Below are 19454 nucleotides of genomic sequence, written 5' to 3'. Positions count from 1 at the left end.
TTAGGAAAAATTTTATTAACTGAAAAGGTAGTCAGGCATTGGAATAGGCTGCCTAGGAAGTGATGGAATTGCCATCTGTGGAAGTATTCAAAAAAACATGTGGTTCTGGCACTTGGGGATATGGTTTAGCGCTGCTAGATTAACAGTTGGACTTGATGAGTTGGGGAGGGGAGAGAAACTGGCAGTATCTGGGGCTACTTTGATTTGTACAGTTTATCCATAGCAAGTTTCTTCTTTAAGCTACTTCCTGATGTTTGACAGGTCCTTCTGTCATCTAGTGGTCTTCTCAGTCTTAGAGTGGTTCCTGTCATTCTGCTCCAAAATGCTTATCAGGCTCAATATTCCCTGTTTCCCGCTAGTGTTATGTTCTGGGAACATTTGCTTCTCCAGTAGGAAGTGCATGCCTTAAACCATACTTCACATTTTTCTAGTGTGCAAAAACTTGCGTTAGGTAGCATCTGGTTTTCTGATTCTACTTCTACTTTAAGATTTTGTAACAACATTCATCTGACAGTTGTATTGTGATTTTACTTGTGGTCACTTTATATCCAGTTGTTCTTGGACAACTCTTTCTTCTCCTTTTTGGCTGCACACTTCATTCACAGTCCTTTTCAACGTGTATTTGGCTTGTAAATAAGTACTTACTTACTTACAACTTACTTAACCTTTGGAAGGTTGGATTGTAAATTGGACCAGGATCATCTGATGTTACTTTACACAGATGTGGGGAAGGAAGATGAAAAGAAAGCAAAGTAGCACTTCCTGGCTGTCAAAACCAGAGAGGGATAAGGTCAGCATAGCAGGAGCCAAGGCGTGCATCCTCATAGCTATAACTACAGGCCTTGTTTCTGCCTTCTTCCACGCTTCTGTGTATGCAGCACCTTACTTGTGCCAGTCCTTCTCCAGCACTCACGCTTGTTCCAGAAGTGGGATGTTAGCAGTAATGGGGAAAATCCAAACCTATCCATTTCCCTAGTATATTTATTCTCTGTACTTTTGCCAGCAGGAATTTATTTCATGAACATAAAGCCTGAATACTACATAAGATGCCAGACAGATTCTCTCTAGCACTGTATGCAATGATACTGGTAGTTCCTGATATGCTTTACAGTTTCATTTATCATGCCACTTTGGCTTGTAAGCATTTTAGGATTTATTAGTACAAGATGATTCTATTCCTTTTTTTTTTCCAATGAAGCATCTTCTGTTTGGAATCCCTTGGAAGTTCTTGTAGGATCTTGCATCCCATTTTTATATTTCATCCTGTTTATATTATTCTAATTCTAAGTTATCCTGCTTTTGTTTTCTGATACTGGCTTATGTCTACTGACTTGTCTTATCAGCATATTTCATTACCACACTGCTGGATTTTCTGCCAAAAATATTAATGAGAAGTGAAGTAGACTCAGTCACAGAAACTGGTCTATATTCAGTTATACAAATTTTTTATCAATGCTCTGGGTTTTTTTTATATAACCAATAGGAATTTCATCTTTACTTAGCTCTTAAAATGCTTTAATGAATTAGGAACTCATTTACAACTCCTCCAACTGAAATTTTTTCTCATATGATACTGTGTCAAACACTCTTTTGTCTAGAAAATTAATTTTTTTATTAAAGGTGTTCTAGCATGTCTGTCTTTCCTATGCTGTAGGATGTACATGCCACAGCAAAGTAAAAAACCTAAATTTTTCCAGTCCTAATTTTGCTCTGTTCTGTATCTACATCAAATTAATTGCCTGTTATAATTTCTCCTGGATTATTTATGGGAGGCATCAACTTAAAACAGTGTTCTTGTAATCAAACCCATGCTGCAGTCCCTCCTTCAGATTACCTTCCTACTTTATTTCCTTTCAAATTCTGAAAATTTGTATCTAGGTCGTTTTAATGGACCTATAATTGTCATGATCAACCTTGCCTAGAGTACATCTGACCTAGATCATATGAGATAGCTATCCAAGGAAGCCCTTGTAATTGTTTCTTAAAATGACTGTGACTCAATTGTTTTTATTTTTGCAGTCTACAGCATTACTCGATATCTGTAAAGCTGCCTTTCTTCCTTTATTTCTGTCTTTCCTTAATGAGTTCTGTATTCCCAACATATTTAACTTCTGTGTGTAGCTATATCAACAGCTGTATTGATTTCTAGTTTCATGTGCAATACCAGGAGAGTCCCCCACACTTTATTTTCCAGTCCTCTTGAGTTTAAGAGAAATTATCTGTTTTGTGAATTGTTTAGCAAAAAAAATTTACTTGCTGTATTTCACCACTTGAATGTTTTCAACAGCATTTGGAGTTTCTGTCACTGAAGTTTTAAGTTCTTTGCTTGTTGTTTATATCAGATATGAAAATCACATAAATCTTTGCCTACCTTTCAGCTGTACACTGAAGTTATTAGTTGTTATGTCAAGAAAAAGCAAAGAGGGAAAAGACATTCACATGTTGTTTGAGACCACAAAACTTCTAGACCAGTCTTGTATTCTTAGTGACTGGGATGTCTGTTTGGCCTCATTATCCTTTGTTTTGTGTACATTGAGAATACATTTTAGAGATAGCCCAACATGTATCTGCCAAGTCCTTGCTGTACGTGGCAGTTAACAAGTTCTCTTGTTTAACGAAGCAGTGCCAGTGATTTGGCACTTCTTGGCTTTGGAACACAGTATATCAGTTGGCTGAACTATGATTCTGGGTACTTGGAAGTTAATATGCAAAATACTATTTAGAAGTCATGTATGTAACATGGGTGGCATTTTGCATGAGTAAGTGCCAGTGGTGGTTCCTTATTTCAAAGAACTTTTGAGAACTCTGCCAAAGTTTCTTGGTAACTGAACTCCCTCTTCAGTACTAGAAAGCACCTTGCTACTCTACCACGTCTCCAAAACAGTATTTAAGCTAGCTATGTCCTGTCATGCTCCTGGCAAATCTCTGAATTACTAACTTGCTGCTATGATTAGCATACTGTATTGAGCCAGGGACATGTCTTTTAATGTAATTCTAGAGCGATTCTGTTATGAAGTAGACAAATGTCCAAAGCCCCTAGTGCCCAGGAATGCCTGCTGTTCTAAGGCTTTTAGATACAATACTTGCCAGTGTTATTACCCTGGAACCTGCAAAGCCTGCCTTAAAATGGGCAGTAGACACCTGAATCTGGCAGTGCTGTCCTAAAGTTTTTGACATCAGGAGTTCTTTGCATGAGACACATATCTCTCAAGTAGGTAATAATAAATGATGAAACCCTTATAAGAGTTCCATTGAGAAAACTTTTTGGTAAACATCAGACTTGGAGTAAACTGCCAGTCAAATCTACCACTTGGACATGATGCGTTAAAAGCAGAATGACTGGTAGACTGCTTTTGAGAAGCGCTTTTTAAAAATCCTAGATTTGCTATTAGACACTAGTTTATATGGAAGTGCAGACATCTGACGCATAACACTTTTGCACAGTCTAGCAGATTTTTACTAAGTTTGTGGATGTCATAGTTACTTTTCTCACTTGTCTGGTTGTGCATGTTTTTATTTAGCTATTTGATTTTTAATATAATGTTCATGTTATTAAAGTCACTGGAACATACCGAAAACAGAGACATGTTTTCTTCCATGAACAGAATATGGAAAATTATGATGTCAGATTTTAGAGTCCTTACCAGTGCACTTGAGTGACACTTTTCAGATTCTCCGTGAAGTTAATTTTTGTCTGCTATGCTCAGTTTAACATTATAAATACCTCAGATGCGATCATCACAGAACTTGTTTCCTTAGGCTGTCATTAATATTGGTAATTAGGATACTGACACTGATGTTCATTCTTCAAGTTTTTGAGGGCTTTGATCTATCTAGCTGTATGTAGTGGTGTAGGTAGTTGACTGTAGCTTTAATTCATTGCCTCAGCATCTGAGAAACCAAACCATGGTACTTTCTTTGAGCACAGATTTCATCCTAAACTATACTTAACATCTCAGTGGATAGTGCAAACAAACTACTATTTTCTTCAAAAATAATGACCATTTTCTCTGTCTCTTCTCAAAATAATGTGTTTGGAGAGTTTCATACGAAGGTAAGATGGATTTGTATTGCAGGTTTTCAGCATGGCGTATAGGTATGAAGGGCAATTTAAAATGGACTGGTATGAGTATCCCAAGTAGTGTCTAGCGTGGCAACTCAGTGTTGCGCAACCCTGATTTATCTTGCTTTTTGGAGAGTAAAGTTTTGTTCTTTTGCAGCTGGGTTGCTTCTGTTCCTATGCCACCTCACTTAACTCTGCCTTTCAAGTGTCTGCATTCAAGCTGTATCTTGTGAACAATTCTCTCTACATTCTCTTTTACAAAATGAAACCTAGACACGTTGTCTGGGACTAAGTCTTCTTTTCTAATCTTGTTCTAAGACAGATATTCTCAAATCACGGTTTTGACATTACATAAACCACGATTTTTCTTTGCAAAACTGATGCCTGTGATATGAAGCAGGTGATTAGTCTGTTGTGTAGGGCAATCTGTGTCAAATAGGCCATTCTGAATATCTTCCAAGGGTTTACAACTGCTAGTTCATATTTTCAACTGATTACAGCTGGGAGACTAGACATGTTCTGACTTCTTCTCACCAAACTATTGACAATACTCAGATTAAACAGTTCCCAAGCGGGATGTAATAATGTTAAATAACTGCACTTCAGGACAGTTTGTGCTCCTCCCTCACCTCCTGACATTTTTGTTTTAATCAGCGTAAATTAAAATGTTAGAAGGGCCAGTTAAATCTGCTCTGCTTTCATGAGCCCTTTGAGGCTTTTCCTGAAGTGGGAACAAATGGCTTCTTGGCCTTAGTAGCTTACCTGAATGTGGCAGAAGCTTGTAGTGCTACTGCCCTGACTTCAACTAGTGCAAGTGTCTAGCAAGTGTCTAGCAGCTCACCTTGACAAGGATGTTAAATGCCAAGCTAATGAACTGGTTGTATTGGGAAGATGTTTTTCAAGTGTTATGAACTTACTCTGCATGTCAGGTGTCTTCATTAGCTTCCACATCAGTCCTTGGAGCATGCAGTTTTGACTGCCAACCCTGCCTTCATCTTGAAAATGTTAATGACAACTATGATGATAAATCTTAAATTTGTTTCAAAAAGGGCTCTTGTTAGCTCAGTGTTTGTAATTTGAATAATAAGCCATGTGAATTGGAATACTGTTGTTTTGGCAAAGAGATTCCTTAAATCTGTTTGATTTAGAGCTTGGGCAAAATGAACTCTTCTGCTTCTAGTTGCTCAAATTGTTTGAATGAGTTGCAGACAAAGAACATGCTTCAAATTAATATTATTATGGAAAAATACTTAAGTTACATTGACAACTACCAGTTTGTTCTGAATTCAGCAGTGTTGAATTTAGTGTTATTTTTATATGATAAATCCATATTAGAATCTCTCATGGATAAGAAATCTGATTATTTGGAAGGCTCTTGGCCAATTTTGTCTTTGGTCTTGATCAGTTCTCAAAAAAACTCACTGGCCACACTCTTGATGGGGATGTAAGAAACCAAGACATGAGATTTTTTTGGAAAAAGTGTCCTAACTAGTTGAAGGGAAAAGAATAGAAAGCTGTCTTTGTCAGAGGAACGGCAAATGCTTCATTTAATGGTTTTGGTCATGAAACAAACTCTTCAGAAATAGGTCACTAACCCTAAAATACATTTTTTCTTAAACTTTTCAAGAACTTTCGTTCTTTCTTTCTCCCTGCCCCTCCCCTCATTGTTTGTTTGTTTTTATTGTATTCTTTTAAAAGAGGAAATTAACAAAAGTGGAAAGCTCAGAGCTTTGCTGTTGTATCCTCCAGACAAGTAAAATGCTGATCTTTACCAGATTTCTGATATCAGTGGCCATTATATATTGTGGTCCTCTTTTGCTTGTTCCCAGAAATGCTTTGGGTTTTGTGAAGGGAGCCAACAATTTTTGCAGCCTCCTCCCTCACTCTTGTTTCCCAATGATCTTGCAGTTCTTTCTTGTTGTGGGATCAAAATACAGGTCTCAGCTTGCCTGCAGTTCCTGTTACCCATTGTGCAGGCAAGAGGCCAGCTCTGTTTAAATGCTTTGATGAACACTCAAAGTGAATGACATGAAAAGTATGCATTTTGAGCATATTTATGGAATTCTTTCTCAACTGATAGTTTAACTGGGATGAGAGGGAAGTGATGGCAATGTATTGTCCTTAAAAGTGTGCATAGAATCATAAAATAATTTGAATTGGAAGAGACATTTAAAGGTCATCTAGTCCAGCCCCCTTGCAATGAACAGGAACACCTTCAACTAGATTAAGTTGCTTAAAGCCCTGTCCAGGCTGGCATCGAGTGTTTTCAGAGGCGAGGCATCCACAGCCTCTCTTGGCAACCTGTTCCAATGTTTCACCAACCCTCATTGTTTAAAAAAAAATAAAAAAAATCTTCCTTACATCTAGTCTAAACCCACCCTCTTTCAGTTTAAAACCATTACCCCTTGTCCTATCACTACAGGCCCTACTAGAAAGTTTGTTGCCATCTTTCTTGCACCCCTTTAGGTGCTGGAAGGTCTTCCTGGAGCCTTCTCCAGGCTGGACAACCCCAGCTCTCTCAATCTGTCTTTGTAGGAGAGATGTTCCAGTCTCCTAATGATCTTTGTGTCCCTCCTCTGGACTCGCTCCAGCAGGTCCATGTCCATCTTATGTTGGGAGCCCCAGAGATGGATGCAGAATCACCTTCCTTGACCTGCTGGCCACGCAGCTTTAGATGCAGCCCAGGATGCAGTTGGCCTTCGTGGCTGTGAGCAAACATTGCCAGCTCATGAGCAGCTTTCCCTCTACCAGTACCCCCAAGTCCTTCAGCCTGTATTGATACTGTGGGTTGCCCCAGTGCTGGTGCAGGACCCTGAACTTGGCCTTCTTTAGCCTCACAAGGTTCACACAGACCCACTTCTCAAGCTTGTCCAAGTCTCTACTGATGGCATCCCTTCACTTGGATGCGTCAACCAGATCACTCAGCTTGCAACATAACATAACGTAACTGCAACATAAGTGAGGGAATTTAATTTTACATTTCTTTTGGATTTTATATTTCTAGATAGTTAAATACTTAATTTTCAAAGAAGTGTCAGGAATCTCCAGCTTTTAATTACATCATCTACTACCTTCCTGTGTTATAGTAAATTCTATTCAAAACTTAGAGAGCATTGAAAATGTTAAGGAATTATATCTTATCTTATGATCTTGCTGAGATTTTTGAGGCTTTGTGTGTGTCAGGGAATGTAGGAGTACAACTAGGTGCTCTAAATCACCAGTTAATTAACCCAGACAAATAGTCCTGAAGAGCTTTGAGGGGATTTTCAGTGTTTCCCTAAAAATTTTTAAAGGGTAAATAGACTTTCACATAAACCTGGGAAAAGGTTTCTCTTTCTTAGCTTCCTCCATGAACCTCTTAAAAGTGGTTCACTGACAGCAACAGGTGGAAGGTTACTGACCTCTGCAATTCTGAAAAGGCACAGCAGGAAGCTGTTACAAGATCCTTGCACAACAACCTTGAATCTGTTTCTAGTATTTTAAGTCTTCACCGAGCCAGTTATCCTTAGTTCAGCATGTGTTTGGGTTGTTAATGCTCTGTTTATATTCACCAGCATAAAGAAAAAATCTGAAAAATAAAATATTTTTTGCTTCACTTCCCTTATCTGTAAATGTTAAAGTGTTTTGCATTGCTCTTAACTATGAATGAGAGAGAAAAATTCTTGCCACTGTGTTTTCTGGGTGCAAGATCATGCCTATGGATGTGGTCCTATTAGCTGAGTTCTACAGAACATTTCATCTTGTATTTGAGGAGGAGAACATTATTGTAATTGTACTTAGCGTTGTTTGCCAGGTCTTTTCTCTTCTTCCCACAAAAGAAAAAAGCTAGAACCCTCTAAGTTGAAGATACAAATTTCTTATCTAATTAGATTTGAATATGACCATTAATTTAAGGACTTGCAGGGGAGGATAAGAACTGATAATTCTGTATTCAGTTACTTACTCCGTTCCCCGTGAAATATTTTAGATGTTACTGCAGTTAGAAAATGGTGGTCCATGTTTCAAAATCAGTGTATTGATAAAATTAACCTGTGGTATTTATGTTGTCACAGCTCTTTAATGTTGAAAGGTGTTGAGCCACAAAGTACCTGTGAATTGGAGGTGGATGCAGTAGCTGCCGACATTTTAAATCAACTGGATATTGAAGGTGAAGTGTTAACAACATTCCATGTAAAATGGTTTTAGAATAGAAACTATGTTGTCATCTTCTTTTAAAGCTCAGTTTAGTTAAATCACAATCCAAATTTCAGTGTTAGTAAATTGTTGATTTAAAAATTTATAAAGTTTAAAAAAAGAATTGAATTAACTCTGGAAGAAAACAGGTTATAAAAATAGCCTATTATCAGAGCAATATAAAGAGATTTTTGTTAATGCGTAACAGAAGGTTTCAGACCTATAAAGAGAATAGTAATGGAAATATCAACATCGAGTATGCATGTGTATGTGCATACACCTATATATACATACGCACACATACTTGATGAGAAGACCATAAAGAGCCAAAGATTTACATTAAAATAGGAGATCTAAAAAACAAATCAAATTACACCTTAACTTTTACATAACACTGAATCCTAGAGTAAGGCAAGAATTACAGTTAAAAAATAACAGACTAGAATTGCAAAAGAAATGAAGAATAATGTCAGAATCTGATTTGGGGAGAGAATGCTTTGTCACATTGACAGACTTCCCTTCATGTATTCTTGCCTATTTCAGCCCAGATTGGCAGGAACCCTGGTTTGCAAGCTATATGGGAAGATGAAAAGCAGCGACGGAGACAGAAATGTGAATCTTCTCAGATTAAGCCACCTGAGTCACAAGGTAAAATTGTGCAGCTGTTAATCCAAACTTTGAATGAGAAGCAAGCAAGAGGGTAGGATTTAAGTTGGTGTATCAAGTTTGAGGGCTTTTTAGATGTACTGGTTTTTTTCGCTTCCAAGCTTACTGATTGTCCAATATGTGTATTCCAATTTTTAAAGCAAGATACATAATCTTGCCTAAAAACATCATGATTCTGCTAGCTGCAAAACATTCTAGACAGAATGAAAGATAATGACAGCTAAGATTGCGTGGTTTGTGATGGAAAACATTTAAATGTTTAAATACTGGCAAAACTAAATCTCTTATCTTGAAGCTTTCCATTGTAATTTATGCATGAGAGCAATTCCTTTTAATTTCTGTGGAATTATATCTAAGGTGATATTAGATTAAAATTCTAATAGGATAGACAAATCTCTGTGTTCTTATGTAAAATTCATTACAAAGGGAAGACTGTGCTCTGCAAAGTAATTGCATAAGGAACAGGCTATTCTCTGCAGAACCCAGACCATGTTTCTTTTGAAATATGAATGACATTTGGCAAGTAAGCCAGAGGATTGCAAGAAGGAAAGAGGCAGGTTCCTGGCTAAGGCAGACTGCTTTCTCACTGACTATTTTTCTGTGTAAGGTTATTCAGGCTACATAAACCAGACTTTTCAAAATTGTTCACTGATTTTTCTTTTCCTGGATGCTCACCTTAGTGGAATTTCATGATTTGTAAATGCTGTTGATACTCACAGTTACAGATGAGATCAGTCAGAGTATGTGAAGTATTTGAAAGTGTTTAAATACGCCTGGAAAATCAGCCCTCAGTTTGGCACTTAAAGTTAGCAGATACTTCAACTTTGAGCCATTTCCTAATAAATTTAGTAATTTTAGCTGCTCTCTGTGTAAGAGGTCAAAGTAAAACTGAATAACAAATATTTTTCAAATTTTAAAGACCGTGGATTTGTACCAGCAACAGAGAGTGAAAAATTTTTTCAGAAGAGACTTAAAGAAATTCTCAAGCAAAATGACTTCTCTGTGTAAGTATTTAACCATTTATCATAAAGTATAGTATTCTATGCAAACCTTAAATATGCATTTAAAAATTGCTTTTCAATTAACTAGAACATTGTCAGGATCATTGGACTACAGTAATGGATCAGAGGAGTTCTCTGCTGAGCTAACACTACATTCTGAGGTACTTTCTCCTGAAGCCTTTCAGTGTGCACCAGCTAATATGGTAGAAGTGCATGATGATAAAAAGATGAACAAAGGTGAGTATTTTTAATATCATGATTGTTTAGGCATAAATCTGTGTCATGGTTTGGCTGTTTATACTGTTAGCAGAAGGAAGTCATGATTGTCAGTTATGAAAAAATGAAGAGTAGTTTTGCTTTTATTTTTACTATTGTTAGAGTAAGCCTTTATAAAATTGCCACAGCAAATAATGGGAATATACTTGGATAGTAAAATCCATTCTGAAGTGGCTTGCTTTCATAATGTAGTGATGTGTCTTATGTGTTTTATGCTTTCTCTTCTTTCTTTTTTTTTTTAAAGACTCCGATATGATGCATACTGCTAAAGAGGAGGCACTTATTAATGAAGAAGCAATTTTAAACATTGTGGAGAACAGTCAGAGCTTTCAGCCTTTGTCTCAAAGACTGAGTCAGACTACAGTTTTTAGTGAGTATGACTGGAATGTCTTTTCTTCCAGGCTATTTTATTGTTCAGCAGTCTTTGTTGTGTTCACTTAGGTAACCAGTCATGAAAGAAAATAAGTCATTTACCTCAGGGAGTTTGTCAAGCATATTGAGACTTTATGTACATGCATATTCTACCACCACCAGCACTAAAACACCTTATGTTTTCTAAAAAATGTCACCAGGACTGTATTTGTAGAAGCTACTGTGTTTTACTGGTTCACTAAGCCCTTTCCTCTCGCCAGGTCAACTCAATGCAATCTCTTGTGAGTATTGCTCTTCCTTGTGTTCCTAGGGTTATAGGGCTAAAACTATCAGAATAAAGAAGATTTTGACTGTCTGTCTGTGGTACTCTTGCAGTTACTGACTGCATCTTTCTTACAGTTAAGGTAGGGGACATACTTATGATCTGTCTTTAGAAGCTCAGTTTTCTGGAAATACTGGGGGATAGTAGGCTGATAACGAGAGGCAAGTTGCAGCAGAGCATTTCCCAAAATTTGTAAATATAAAAGAATGGTGGAAGGCAAAGAAACAAGAAGCAGAGCATTAAAGAGGGGAAGAAAAACCATGACACCAAAAAAATGTGAATGGCATGAGGGGGAAACAACAATAAAATAACCAAGAAAGGAACTTGTATGAAAAGCTACTTCGGGTAGAAATAGTTCAAATACTCTAGAGAAGATGAAAAGCACATAGTTCCTGCTATCTCTCTATATATGTTCTTGGGTAAATATAATGTATAATGTCAATATGCACTACATGGTTCAGGGCAGGGAGGAGTATCTAAAACCCATATCCTCCAGTGTTTTTGATACCTATAGGGTGTGAATATGTTAATGGGCAACAAGATACAATACGGCAAGAGTATATGTCTATGGGTAAAAAATGATACCACCTTGAAATCTTTTCTTGCTAAGGAAGGAGGAGTTAGATGAAGAGTGGTTTGTGATGCTGTTTTATTTTGCAGAGAGTAGGCAAGATTTTCGTTATCAAAGTGTTAAAGGCAAGGATTTGGATTTATTGGGAGAACTGTAAGAAGTTATGTGGGAACTGGCAAACATGAGCAAGCCTGAGAGGATGAGCAGTGGCTAAAATAATATATAGGGTATATCTTTGACTGTGCATTTGAATTGCTCAACCAAATAGGAGTGTTGAAGTGGTATGTTTTTTCCATTGACTAGGGAAAAAAAACAAGAAAAGTTTGAGATTATCTGACTCTTTTTTGTCCTTTTTTCCTCCCCACTTCTTCTTTTTATCATGGGGCTACTAATTCCTGGTGTCTTCTGTGACCATGAGTAACATGCTGCATATTTAGGTCTCTTATGCTCTTTCATGCACTAGTCTTCACTATTCCTTTGTAGAGTTGTAGTGTCACAGGGACTGTGAACCGCATGACTTCTACTGTTCACTGTGAATTACCCAACAAGGTTCATATTAATGTGAAATAGAGGTTGGAGTTTAGTGAGGGACCTCACAAAGGGCAAAGGAGCCAAGAACATAAAGCATAATTGAAAGCGGGTTAATTCAGAACTCTGGCAAAGGCGATGGTTTCCACTGTAAAGGGTTGTATGGTGTCTTGTGAAGCCTTCGTAAAATATGAAAAATGCCTTCCTCACTGATGTTGAGATCTATTTTATGTAATTCTCAAGATCATTGTAAATCATATGATATTCCCTGAGTAAAGAAAGTAGAGATTGTAGTTCTTCGGCCAGAGGAGAAGAGAGAAGTAACAAAGATGCATGGTAGACTGGAGATCGTAAGTTGGTTATGAGGTCAGATGAAAGGTAAGCAGGAAGAGAGTGAGAAAAATTTGTGACTTGAAAGGATTTTTAAGAAACAAAAATAAAAAATGAGAAGGGAAGTGCATGAATTAGTGTAAACTTGGGTCAAATAAAACAAAATAAAAAACAAAATTTAAGAGAGGAGCGAAATCAGGTAAACTTTCAGTGTTTAGAGAAACCTGTGAAGATAATAGATTATAGTGAAAAGAGAGCTGAAGTTAAGCATTATTGTAAAGGAGAGAAGGAGGAAGAACTAGTAGATCAAAATCAGTATCCCTTTTCACGAGATGCAGTGGTTGAAAGTCTTTGAATGATACAGAGAGAAGCACCCAACAAAGTTATTGAAATCATGGGAGATTGAAAAGGTGGTGATGCTTTCAGAAGCTTGCACTTGTGCTGAAATTAAAGGGGAGAGTGAAGCTTTACTGAATATGAGGAGGTAATAGGAGAGTGGAGAGAGAGGGAGAAGTGCTTCCACTAAATCTATTACAATCAGAAGAATAGGGCAGAAAAAAAGAAAGTTGTCAAATTTTTAAATAAAGAGCTAGAAAAAATAAATAATAAAATTTGAAAAAATTAGATATGAAAAAAGATTTGATTCTGTAGGCTGCTTTGCCATAGACATTAACAAACTAGTAGATTTTTAAATGGTGAGGGGTTTTTTTTGTTTGTTTTCTTTTGCTTGGGTTTGTTTTTTACTGATAGACTATAACTGGTCATTTACAAGTAGAACAAAATATAGATTCTACTCGTATGGGCTTTTTCTGCAGTGGGCAGTAGTGCTGATGAGGCCATGATTGATCTGTTGGCTGGATTGGAGACTGATGGATATCGGACGGAACATCAAAAAACATTCTCTCACCATCATTCTCTTGGAAGCTGTCGAAATTCTCAGAACAGTGATGATGAAGAAAACGAGCCACAGTGTGAGAAAGAAGAAATGGAACTTAGCTTGTTAATGTCCCAGAGGTGGGACAGTAGCATGGAAGAACCTGGGCCAAAAAGAAGGTATTTTGTGATTTTCTTTTCTTAATGTTTTTTTCTGCCAGATCTTTCCTCCTTCCCACCTTGTTGTCAAGTGTGCAATGATCCCAGTGAGCTGTAGAGAGGTCTCTGTTGACAACATTGGAAAAACCTGTGCAGATCTTGGGATGGAATGCAGCTGTTTAGATGATGCTGTGAATCATTGATGTTATGTGGAAATAAAGATTAAATGTTTAGGTTTGGCCAGACATAAGCTTCCAATTTCCACTTTGAGGAAAAATTGCGCAGGCTTTTTGTTCTACAAGTCCAAATACAAAAAACCTTCAGTGGTAGTAACTTCCTGGTAAGGTCACAGCTTGAATGTAGTACAAATATGAAGGTATATCTCATACATCTTTAACTGAAGTGAATATTTAAGAAGTATTCATGCGAAGACTGACCAAGATGCCTGAGAAAAACACCCATTTGTTTCCATGCTCAAAGCTTAAATCAAAACATGAATGTTGCTCACTCTGCTCAACTGCTAAAGGTCAGCAACTTGAATATTTTTAAGGCCAAGATTCTTGGAACACTTTTTCAGGTTGTAATGACCTTTTGTACAGTCCACACTGAGAGGCACTGAAAGCAGCTATATCCAGTTTCTCTTCACCCCTGCTTTCATCAGGCCTTCTGATATTTATAATTCCATTTGAAATATGAGAGATTTCACAGACATACCAACCTGATATTTGGCAGTTTTTTTAGATCACAAATTATAATTATACTATGTTTTGGAGAATCAGAGAAGTATAGAAATATTTCTTTGATTTCCTGAAGACACACAAAAGTTGTAACAGAATCAGAAGTTAGATCATTAGTCTCATAAGTTCGAGACATAATTGATCTCTAAAGCTAATTTTCCTGTCTGACCTTTGATTTCTTTGGGTTTTTTCCCCTCATAGTAGTCAAAGTTGAAATTTCCACCTCAAAATATTTAACATTAATCTTCATTTTAGTGGTAGTTTCTGTGTAAAACCAACCTGTATCTTGCAGAATTCATTAGCTCAGGCACAGCTTCGTATGGGCATGACTGTACAACTTTGGCAGTCAGGTAGGATCCTGAAGCAATTAAGTGCTTTTACGCAGTAAAGAATCCTAGTTAAAAGCTCAACAGACTTGATGATCTGTCTCACCAATAACTTGCTCATATATCCCTACATCTTAATTCCAAACAGAAAGCTCTAGGGAGAATGTACATACCAGGTGCTTCCACAGGGAGTCAGCTTGTGTTCAGAGGGAATTACAAGTTCTGTTTCACTGAGATCTCTGCAGAATCTGGACTGACTTCAGACACAAGCATGGCTATCTTTGCCCCCAGCATGATTCTGCTCGTTCGTAAAGAGCCAGTTTGAATCTGATGATGGATCTAACTTTGCTCAGTTTTATTCTGTCTGCACTCAGGCTCATTCTATCTGTACTGCTTCCTAATGCATCCTACCATTTCCATACTATCACTTTTCTGTTATTGAGCATTCACCAGTCTTCCGTTATCTCAGAAAATATATTGAGATAATTGTAAGATAATTAATAAGATAATAAAATATATTGAGGAGTAACCACACCCTACTGAATTAATTAAAATACTTGGGTTTGATTTGTGTTGAACTGGACTGGTTCATGTGTGGTGTATGTATGTTACACAAATTTTCCTGGAATCCAAACTGATGGGCTTGTATGCAGAGAAATCCAAGTTGTTATCTGCAGAAGTCATCTCCAGTCTGACTGGGTTGACTTAAGTTGACAAAGATTTACCTGGGATTAGAGCATAATTCAGGTTGGAAGAAACATCTAAATGTAACTATGTAGTCCAGTGCCCTGGTCAAAGCAGCTTTGGATAGATCAGTTACTCAGGGCCTTGTCTGGTCAAGGTTTGAGTACCTCCAGAGACAGAGATGGAATAGTCTATATGGGCAACGTGTTCTAGTGTTTAGACACACTCGTAATGAAGAATGTTTTCCTTACATGTAACATTCCTTGCAGCAGCCCCGTACCCATTGCCCTTTTCATACCACTGTGCATTCTGAATCTGGTTGCATTTTCTATATACGCACTCATCAGGTACTTGACAAGTGCAACAAGATTTCCTCATAGTTTTTTCTTAATGCTGAATAAATCCTGTTTGCTTAGTCACTCCTCATATGTCGTGTGTTCCAGTCCCCAGTCATTGGCTGCTCCTCAGCTGGATTTGCTCCAGCTTGTCAGTGCCTGTCTTGTAGTGGGATGCCCAAAACTGAGCACAATACTCCAGATGCAGCCCCACAACTACTGAAATCAGCTACAGTCTGGCAGTCACAGCCCAAGATGCAACGGGCCTTCTTTGCTATAAAGGCACACTGCACACTCTCATGTTCAACTAGTTGTCCACCAGGGCTTTTTCATCCTTTTCTGCTAAGCCACTTCCTAGCCCATCTCTCCCTGCCTGTACCCATGCATATTTCATCCCATTTTTGGGACATTTGGATATGTCTTTTTGGAAGTGTGTGAGGTTCCTGTCTGCTTTTTCTCCAGCCTGTTGAGATCCCTTTGGAATAGCAGAACATACCTGCTCTCCAGAGTATTGATCTCTCTCCCCAGTTTGATGTTAATTTGCATATAGAGCTGAATGTCTCTGTACTGCACTTTTCCACATTTTGGGAACAAAGAAGAGAGAGAACTAAGCTCACTTAGGTACCTCACTGTGCTTGTTACTTGACTCTTCCAAGTCATGTGTTCAGATCTGAGCGGAAATTAAGTAACTATATTTGAGCCTATTGTTTCTGAACTAATAAATGTGACTTGATCTAAATTAGCTCAGTGCTGAGCACATTCAGATGTCTGGGGTGTTATGATACATATAATTCTGGTCTAACTCCACTCATAGAGGATTTCTGCAAAAGTATATTTAGGTTGTTGTGGATTTTCGTTCCTGTAACTTGAAGACATTTATACTTACATCCTATAAGGTACTACACGAACTTAAAAACAAGCAACACACAAATTAAAAAAAAAAACAAATCTCAGTCCCTTACCATGTATCTGGGTTCCTCTCTTGTATCCACAGAATAGCTAGTTTCTATTAAGAATTATGTCCATATCAAATTTATTTTAAAGAAGAAGAAATCAAATTCTTAAGCACTTTTAGAGTTGTAATATACTGGAGGATTTGTTTTTTGTGGTTTTCTATTATATTTTTTCTTCCTTCCCCCCATCCCCCAATAAAGCCGTGCCACCTTAAAAACATTTAAAAAAATCATAGAAGCTTTTCTTTGTAGATGTACTTCTTTTTTCCCCAGCAAATTTATGAATGTAAATATGGCAGCGTAGAACAGTTAACTTAGTAAAAACAACCTTAGTATTAGCAACAGTTAATGTTCAATGAGGGATGGAAACAAACATAGTGGTCGTGATTTAGTTAAGCCTGCCAAGAGAGGCTAATTGTTATAAACAGTAAAGATTTTTTAGCAAAAAATCCCAAAAACAAACAAAAAACCAGAAAAGTAAACACCTGTTTGCTAACAGCTGAACTGAAATGATTTTTGCATAGTTGGCTTAGTCTTCAAGTTTCAAGCATTTTCAAGCAGTGAAATTAAATCTCAGTAAAATTGAAATAAAATTAAGCATCTAAAATGCCTTCTCTGTGTCTTCTTAAGCTAGTGAATCCTGCTGTTTTAAATGGTTGGCTGCCACTGTTGCCTCTTAAAGTAGTAACACTGGATAATTTTTTTAATTCTCAGTGAGAAATGTAACAATTTTTATTTCCCTTTGCTTCCCCAAAACATACAAAACCATATAGCACCACACCCCATGATTTCCAGGTCCCTGTGGCTACTGATTTTCCTAAGGAAAGTATTGTGCGTCAGTTAGTTCCTTCATTCTCCTTTAGGTCAGCTGGCAAAAACGTGCATCGAAGTTCAGCAGAAGAGGATTCATCTTCCGAAGAAGAAATGGAGTGGAGTGGTAACAGTATGCTCCTAACTAATCTCTCTATACCTCAGTTAGATGGCACTGCAGATGAAAATGGTGGTAAGTAAACAGAAAATCAGCTTTGGAAGTTGAGTCATTGTTCATTTTCACATCAATTTGCTAATTCTCAAAAGTGCTGACCGTTTTCAGTCCTTATTTCAGTTGGAAGGAAATGTTCTCAACGGATTGCAGAAACAGGCCCTTAACATCTTCCTTAAAAAACACCAATAGTTTAATCTCAATGTCCTCTATGAATTACCAGAATCTTGTTTTCTTATTGTATCAGTGATCAAAAAAGGAACATTGTTTAATTAGTTTTATAGAAAAAAACCTTATTGCAAGGAGTATTTTTCTATTAGTATCTGTTATGCAAATATGGTATTAAAAGTAATGATTCTTTAGGATCATTTATCCTCCTAGAGTTTCATTATAAATAGCAAACATATTAGTGTGTAAATTTAGGTGATTCTTTGCTTTGCAAGTATTGGCCACACATACTAAAATATAGTGAGCCTTCATTTGGGCCTATGTTTCATTGAGCAGATTGCATGTTCATATCTTGGAAATTGCATGAGAAAAAACTGTGCAGTGGCAAAGCTGATGCAGAAGAAACTGCCTGTCAAAATCTATAAAAAATTAGTAGAGATACCTCTTGCTGTCTTTACAACGTGTCTTTGATCAAATAGCCTTACTCAATTGAATACACACTTTGAGGTTAGGCAAATATATAAATAATATTTGTTTCATTAGAAAATCTACAGTTTTTCACATTACAGTGTTCTGTTGAGAAAGTGAGCTGTATAATCTTATTATATAGACAACCACAGCTATTCTTTTGTGTTCAGTGTTTAAGACATAGTTTGCTTTTTCCTTTGCTTTTCTAGCTATAATGGTACGGTTTAATACATGATTTGATGCGCTACTAATATGACTTGTTTTTGTAAAATATACAGTTGTAATTTCCTTACTTGCAGTACTTTCTCCTTTATTGTAAACCAAAGATGCTACTGGCTAATGAAACTGTATCTTAAATAATTGTTTAAATTTTAGAATATTTAAGCAAGTGAAATGTCACATGCAGAAAGTGGTCAGCTTAGAAAGTTTATTACTGTGAACTTCTACATCAATTTCTTATAATAGGAGATACAACAAATTCAAAACAGATCTCAGTCTGGATCCTCTAAATTAGAAAATGCTTATCCACACATGAATTTGTATCCATAACATCTGACCGACTGACAAGTATTTTTGCAATTTTTATGTCTAAATAGCCAAGTAACTTCCAAGTGTTTGTTGACACTGCCAAACTCCCATTTTCTTGGTTTTCAGTTAGTCATCATCATTCTTTCTGTTGACCCCTACCCTCAAAGAATCATAGGCAGCATCTCTCCGTTGTGTTTCACAGCTTATGGACTTTGTGTATGCATTACAAAATGTTATTAGAATCAGATTGGAATTTCCTTTTATTTTTCTCATCCAGCAACAAATAAATTGCTAAGCTGAAGGCAGCATGAGTCTAAGATAATCCCCAAATTGGTTTAGACTTACAGTAAAGGCCCGAAGGACACCCTGTCTAGTACATGAGTATACAACGCATGCTTCCAGGTCATACAGTATGTTTCATATCTCCTATCCCCCTTCAAGATTATAGCTAAAGATGTGGACAGATGAGCAAATTTTTGTGTGCCAGGAGGTCTGCAGTAGCTCCCTCTTTGCAGTGGAATAACCTCCTTCAATTCTTCACCCGCTGGTCTCAAATTTATGTGCAAATATAATACATAGGTATGAATTCAGGATCAAACTAACTGCTGCAATATTCTTGCATAAACACCTGAATGGGTGGTGTATTGCTCTGCTTTATAAAAAGACAGCAAACTACCTATGTTTAGTGCACAGAACAGTTAATACAAAGCCCTTGCCACGTTGTGAGATACTACTTTAGCCTTCTGTGCAATGACTTTTCTGTATGGGGAAAGTCATCTAAATAAATTCTTTGTTTTCAGAGCCAATGAGTATACATACTTCTCAGGGACAAAGCAGGGTAAAACCTTTTCTGGAAATCAGCCTGTTTGTACTTAGTTATCTGAAAGTGATTTTAAAAAGCCTTCTCTCAGAAAGTCAGCATGAAATCTTTGACAATTG

At 37.1% G+C, this 19454-nt stretch overlaps 1 protein-coding gene across 2 annotated transcripts in view; it reads left to right on the top strand.

Moving 5' to 3' along the window:
• REV3L (REV3 like, DNA directed polymerase zeta catalytic subunit) overlaps positions 1-19454 on the top strand; it is a 125466-nt gene that overhangs the window by 55697 nt on the left and 50315 nt on the right. For both annotated transcript variants that reach the window (XM_027742119.2, XM_039379828.1), the window contains exons 6-12: positions 8116-8210; positions 8780-8884; positions 9822-9906; positions 9992-10140; positions 10424-10549; positions 13118-13355; positions 17233-17372. In XM_027742119.2, the coding sequence (XP_027597920.2) occupies positions 8116-8210; positions 8780-8884; positions 9822-9906; positions 9992-10140; positions 10424-10549; positions 13118-13355; positions 17233-17372 (938 nt within the window). The remainder of the gene's footprint in view (positions 1-8115; positions 8211-8779; positions 8885-9821; positions 9907-9991; positions 10141-10423; positions 10550-13117; positions 13356-17232; positions 17373-19454) is intronic.

This window comes from Pipra filicauda, unplaced genomic scaffold, assembly GCF_003945595.2.
Source record: "Pipra filicauda isolate LSUMZ 115617 unplaced genomic scaffold, ASM394559v2 scaffold176_size3548034_pilon, whole genome shotgun sequence".
In the NCBI taxonomy this organism is placed as follows: Eukaryota; Metazoa; Chordata; class Aves; order Passeriformes; family Pipridae; genus Pipra; species Pipra filicauda.
Note: the sequence above shows the minus strand (reverse complement) of the source record. Positions and strands in the feature narration are given on the sequence as shown.